At 55.5% G+C, this 6,523-nt stretch overlaps 1 protein-coding gene across 1 annotated transcript in view; it reads right to left on the bottom strand.

Moving 5' to 3' along the window:
* Nucleotides 1-2,289: 2,289 nt before the first annotated feature.
* SDK1 (sidekick cell adhesion molecule 1) overlaps nucleotides 2,290-6,523 on the bottom strand; it is a 985,027-nt gene continuing 980,793 nt past the window's right edge. The window contains exons 48-49 of the mRNA XM_026449463.2: nucleotides 5,999-6,123; nucleotides 2,290-2,633 (exon numbers count right to left, since the gene is read on the bottom strand). Coding sequence (XP_026305248.2) covers nucleotides 2,561-2,633; nucleotides 5,999-6,123 — 198 coding nt within the window. The 3' untranslated portion in view covers nucleotides 2,290-2,560. The remainder of the gene's footprint in view (nucleotides 2,634-5,998; nucleotides 6,124-6,523) is intronic.

Below are 6,523 nucleotides of genomic sequence, written 5' to 3'. Positions count from 1 at the left end.
GCTAACTAGTTGCATTTACAACTTTCTCCCATGAACTTTTCAACAACAGTAGTAATGACAGGGTTTTGCATCACCTATCCCAACTTAACTCCTGCCTTTCCTCTTTCTAACAGGAGAGGATGGTGTGAGGAAAATATAATCTTCTGAGGCGCCTGTGCATTCAGCCTATGACATTGCAGTAATGACGCCAGGCTCCCAGCTGTAGGAAGAGGTACTTGCATCCTCACAGGCTAACAGCCCATGGATCTAAGGGTGACTGCAGACAGCCTCATGCAGTGCCGTGGTCAGGCCTAGAGACCAGGCTCTGGAGCCCCCAGCTGCCTAGGTTTGGAGCTGATCTGCCTCGGTCAGCTGGCTACACCTGGGCAAATGGCTCCATCTCTCTGGGCGCATTTCCTCATCTACACCATCGGACCTCCCGACTGTACCTACCTCACACGGTCCTGGTGGGAGTTCTATGGATTAACAAGAACACAGAGCACCGTCAGGCACATGGTGTACGTTCAATAAATGTCAAGGGCCTTTTCCACGGCAGCCGCAACTTCTGAAATATTGGAGATGGTGGGAAAGGTGCAGCTTTACGTATCCTATTATGGAGGGTGGTGGGATGTAGCCTGGACACGGTGGGAAAAGAAAGAAAATGAAAAGGTTCTTACCTCGGGCTTATCAGTGGCAGCGACTGCTTCCGGAGCAAAAGGCAACGTTGGCAAAGTCAGAACCCTGTTCCCTCTTTCACGGTCAGAATGCCGGCCCCGCCCCGGCCCTCCTCCCGGCGGCATAGCTTCCTTGCTGCGTTGGAATCACTTGCGGTGATTTGCTCCAGACGACCACCAGAGTAAGTGCCAGAGAATAGGCAAGTAAGCAGGGTAAAAGAAAACTTTAACTTGCCAACGTGAAGGAGGGGCGAGGTTCACCGGTCTCAGGCAGTGGAGGCCGACGAAGTCGCTCGGGCGTTCTCGGGTGAGGTTCCTACGTCTGCACACGAGCAGGGGCCAAAGAACTTCGCGCACGCACCCGCCGGGAGCGGCTTTTATGTCCTGGGCCCGGGAATGGGCGGGCAGTGGGCGGGACATAGGCGGAAAGAAGTTCGCGCACGCGCCCGCCGGGAGCGGCTTTTATGTCCTGGGCCCGGGAGTGGGCGGGACATAGGCGGGTCAGGGGCGGGGCGGTAGGCGTGGCTAGGTAAGTTTCGATTTTCTTCGTCAGACGTCAGACTGCGCCTGCGCAGTCGACCTGTGTCTTTCCCGGGCGCGGAAAGTTGACAATGAAGAACCCGGAAATGTGCCATTTTAGTCCCTTTGTTCTTTTGTTCCCTCCCTCCCTCCGTCCAGACATGCGGAGCTTTCAAAACCAATCAAATGTCTGTGCCGGAGCCCCAGAGGATTTAATTGGCCTGGGTGTGGCCTGGACACTGAGATTTTTTAATGCTCCCGAGGCCACTGAGACCCGAAGGCCTGCAAGGTGGGTGATAAGGGGGCATCCATGCTTCCTCCTGGTAGCCCCAGCACCGCGGCTACAGTGGCCCCGTGTTTCACAGAAGCCCAGGGTACCTGCAGTGATTAGCAGATGCCTTTGAAAATTCCACTTCAGGCACCCTGCAGTCCCAGCACTTAGGGAGGCTGAGGTGGGAGGATCACTTGAGCCCAGGAGGTTAACATTGCAGCGAGCTATGATCATACCACTGCACTCCATCCTAGGCAACAGGGTGAGACCTTGTCTCTTAAAAAGAAAAAAACAAGCAAAATTCCACTTCCGAAAGGGAAGGGAAATGGTTTCGTCTCATTCCCTCGACCCAGAGCCCGCCTGGGGCGTGACAAGCTATGGTGTGGCCAGACCCCTTAGGAGGGGAAGGCCGTCTTGCTCATAGCTCTGCTTCCCCCCAACCAAGGCTAAATTTGGCTATGAGCTGTTCTTCTCCTTCTGGACACCTGCGAAGTCTCTGGTGGTCCAGCCAGGTGGTGAGTGGAGTTGGGCTGCCCCTGGGAACGGCTGCTGGTCCACGCAGGGGGTCTCACTGGCTCAGGCTCCATGCTGCCTGCCCCAGAATACCCGGCCAGGGTGTGGAGTGGCTTTACCCCTGACCTCAACTCCAATTTGGGGGATGCTGCCTGTACACACCTGCATAAAGTGCAGGATAAAGGATGAAGGTAAGGGTGTTGGGGGGAGCACGGGGGTCCAGCACGACACTGGGGTGAAGTCCCAGTGGTTCATATTTACAGCTTTACAATTCAAGAAGGTTCTTAAGGTCTCCCGAATCATTCCATCAACACCCGAAGAAAATCACAAGCGTTTAAGGAACAAAATAATGTTTTTATTAAAAATTGTACCCATAGCACCTCTCTGTCTTCCTACAAGTTGTTTATTGTTTTCTTTTTCTTTTTCTTTTTTTTAAATGAGATCTGGTTTTCCGCACAATTTCAGAAAATGTTGTAGGGAACGCTTCAGGGCTGACCTGAGGGCACCCGAAACCAGAAGGTGATGTGGGAAGGAGACGTGTCCCAACGGGCGGGCTCAGCTCATGAGTTTCCACGTTGTCCTCGCCTTTCAGACTGGATCCATGCTACCGGGATGCTGGCCCATGGGGAGCCACACTTAGGTACGCAGACGGGTTGCTCGTCAGGAGAATAGCTACACTGTGTGCCAAGAATGTGTAAGAAATAAAAACCATGCTATGAACCGTTAGGCAAACACCATGCTTCAGCCCAGTCACAGTCAGATACAAGCACAGCCTCCGAAGACCGGTACAGAGTGAGCCACCTCCCGGGACTGTGGAGGCTTGTTCCGTGTGTGGCCGTCTGGGCCCCCTCTCCCTGGGGCCCCTTGTTTTTCTGCTGCAGCATTGAGTGAAGTGTGCATTATAAAAGCAGGCGGGGAGAGAGGCTGAAGGGGAGGCTGGGAGAGGGGCTTGGGCTGGACCGATTCAATCAGAAGGTGGCCGCGCAGGAGGCTGAGGGGACGTGGCCTGGCAGTTCTCTCTCTGCTCACCTGCCTGGCATCTCTGCCCTGGCGCCCCAGGAGGAGGGAGCCCTGCACACCCATCCCTGTGGCTCAGATGGAGCCTCCTGGTGGCTCCCTGACCGCATCCTTGCAGGGCGGGGCCAACACAATCTGAAATGAGCCACGTGGGGGTGGGTGGGGAGACTCAGCCTCTGCCGTCATGAGGCATCCACAAGGTGCAACTTTCAGCATAGTCGGAGAGAGCGGGAGCACATTCCGCCCAGCCTGGCTTAGACACATTTTGCTTGTCCTCTTTTCAAAACCGAGATGAAAATCCAATCTGCATCTTCCTAGGCTGTGACTTTCTTTTCCTTCTCTGAAGATGAGGAGTTAGGAATTGATGCTTCTCAAATCCCATACTGCTCTGGGAGGCTGAAATCTACCTGGAAACACCCAACTCTGTTCCTTTGCACAGGTGGTTCTCATGGCACAGAGTCCCTCCGAGTGACGGGTGTTGGCGCTGTCCCAGGCACAGTCCAGCAGCAGCCAGGAGGCCGGCGTAGCCTCGGACAGGCCGCTCCGTATACATCAAGATTTACTAAGAGTGGAGGGAGACAGAAAACACGAGCTTGAAACAAAAGTGTCATGATGTTGTATCGAAAACCCAAGAGCAACAAACACATCTCGAATCTGCTCATCCTCAACCTAAGACCTCTCAACACTCTCCCTGGCGTGTAAAGCCACGTCCTTATGGCTGCAGAGAGCAGTCAGAGCGCACAGAAGGCAGCGCCGGCCATGGCCTCCTTTGGTTGCTTCTCTTCCGAGAAATTCCAGTGCTCGCATCCTGGCTTCCCGCCCACTGTGTTCTCTCGGGGCCAAGAGGGAGGCAGCTCTGTCCACGGTAGCGAGTCTTGTCCCGGAAACTGTGGGCTGCGATTCTCACACAGAAGTGGCTTTGGGCAGAACATCTAGGATTTTTGGTTTAGAATAGTTCCCCCTCCACTCAGTAAAAGGAGGAGAAAAGGAGAAGGAATGGGGGAGAAAGGGAGGGACGGAGGGAAGCAGGGAGGAAAGAAGAGAGGTGGGAGGAAGGAAGGAAAGGAGGGATAAAGGGAAGGAAGGTGGGGAAGGAAGGGAGGAGAGAAAAAAGGAAACTTTCCATACCCTCTAATTCTGGAAAGACTGAAGAGGGGTTTTCCAGCCTATACTAAACTCTCCTTGGTCTCCTGGGGCCATACTCAACAATGCTGACAGCAGAGAATCCAGGCCATATCCACACCCTCTGCCCATGGAGGTGCACAAAACATCTAGGCAAGCAGGGGCCACGCTTTCTGCATGTGGCCAGGAGACTGGCCCCCGGGTGGCACTGGCCAGATACTGCTCAGCTGTCCTCTACCCTCAGGTCGCTGGGGGAACGGCACCCGCCCGTTCACCGTGCACGTGGGGCACTGACAAGGTGGTCTTGAGTCTTGCGTGTGTCACGCTTCTGCTGGTGACGGGGCACTTACAGGGAAGAACCCAGGACACATACACCAGTGGGCACCAGCAGTGCTCCCGTTCCATCTGGACCCAGGACCTGGGCTGAGGGGTGGACCCCGGCAGCCCAGCCGTCTGTTGCAAAGATGACGTGAGGGGCTGGAGGCACGGTCATCTCTGGGCTGTTAAGTTTTCCAAAGTAGTTCATACTCTTCATCTAGCCGAAAATTTTAAACCAAACAATGACAATTTTAAAGAAAAAATGAAATGTTTCCAGAAAACCTGTTAAGGCTAAAAGCTGGCCTTGGACTGGGAGAGGGGGCAGCAGCAGTGCCAGCGGTGGAGAAGCGGTGGCTGCCGCGGGCGGCCGGCAGAAGCCAGGACAGAGGGAGGGGACGGCCTGGTGTGCACGAGGCAAGTCGGGAGCGTGTGTTCTCAGAGCTGTTTTGCTTTATTTGCAGACACTGTTGCTTTTCATCTTTTCCATGTACAAAGCTGAACAATTAATAAAAAGGCACCTGGAGACAGCAAAGACGCATTCATTTCATGTGACATAGTTTAAAAAAAGATAAAAAGATTTAAAAAATACTCTGGTTAACAATGCACGCTTCCTACGTAACAAGCAATTCAGGGGACACCGTCCCATGTCCTCGTGTCCCCCGGAGTTGGCCGTGTGCTGTGTTCGGGGAAGGAGACGGCCGGCGTGGTGGCTTCCAGCCCTAAGAGGCCTCCCCAGTCAGGTGGGAAGGAATGGGGAAAGAGGCAGAAGAGCCTCAGGACCGCACCACTGCAGTGACGCTGACGGTGACAGCTGAACCACACCTTAGGATCCCTGCCCAGCCGTCAGGAACCCGAAAGCCGACTCCTTACTTAGAAACTGCCAAGTGAGAACATTTCAGAAACAGATGAAGTTGGGACAAAACGCGCTGAGCCCAGGGAAAAACGTTTGCTCTTCAAACCCCAGGAGGGAGCTGTGAGGCGAGGATGTCCTGCGTTGAGAAGGGTGTGAGCCGCTGGTTCTCTGGAAGAGGAGGTAGAAACAGACAGGGGCCAGCCGGGGCAGCTCTGAGATCTCACCTGACCCTCCGTTCCCTCTCCCCGCTTGAGCCTTCCTAGTTGGTCTTGAAGACGGAGAAAGCCTGGGCTGGGGAGGTCTGAGGTCCTCCCAGGCCCCTGCGGTGCCAAGCCATTGTACCAGTGAAATACACCTTCTCTTAAAAAGAAAAGAAAAAGAAAGAAACTTGCTTCCTGCAGCGATGTTACAAAAAGCCGTTTAAAAAAACCTTCCTAATTGAAATCTAGTGTCCACAAGTAGGTAAAATCATCACTTATCAGATTTTTTTTTTTAAACAAAAACTTCAGCTCAGTTATTGGAGTTGATTGTCTTAACAAAAATAGACTCCGGAAAGTTCGCCTCCGTTCCGCCCGGAGGGAGGCGCGGCGCTTTGCTCACACGAAGGAGGAGAAGCCGGTGAGCGGAGTCCGCGCGCCGGGGCCGGCGGGGGTGTAGACGCCTCCCGCGCTCTGCGTGGTGATGACCGGGTGCAGCTGCGCGCCCGCCTCGGCGCCCGCCACCGCCTCGTACCTGTGCGGCGCAGGTGCACGGCCCTGGGCCCGGCGCTTCCACGAGTTGTAGTAGGTGGGGTCGCTCATGTAGTGGTTCACGAACGAGTGCTTGGGCAGCGCGTCCTCATAGTCGGAGTCGGTGGCCTGCGGGGCGGGGGAGAGGCGGTGTGAGTGCAGGGCAGAGCGCAGGGCCCGGAGCGTGCTGGGCAGGAGGCCTGGCGTGGGGGCACCTCCCCGGGGAGCCGTGTCGTGGTCTCCAGCCCTCTCCCCACCCCCGCCCAATGCCAGGCCCTCCCACCCTCCACACAGGAGAGCAGGCAGCCCCCCAGGTCCCCCTCTCTGATCCAGGTGTGACCGACACTGCGCTATCTCAGCTGCATCCAGCCCCTCACTCTGCACCAGGTCTCCGAGAAGAGCTGGGCCTCCACCCAGGAGAGGTCTGCACAGCCTCCCTCACTCAGGAGAGGTCTACACAGCCTCCCTCCACCCAGGAGAGGTCTACGCGGCCTCCCTCCACCCAGGAGAGGTCTACACGGCCTCCCTC

Source organism: Piliocolobus tephrosceles, chromosome 8 (assembly GCF_002776525.5).
Source record: "Piliocolobus tephrosceles isolate RC106 chromosome 8, ASM277652v3, whole genome shotgun sequence".
Taxonomy (NCBI): Eukaryota; Metazoa; Chordata; class Mammalia; order Primates; family Cercopithecidae; genus Piliocolobus; species Piliocolobus tephrosceles.
The sequence above is the reverse complement of the archived record's forward strand: the minus strand, read 5'-3'. Positions and strand labels throughout refer to the sequence as shown.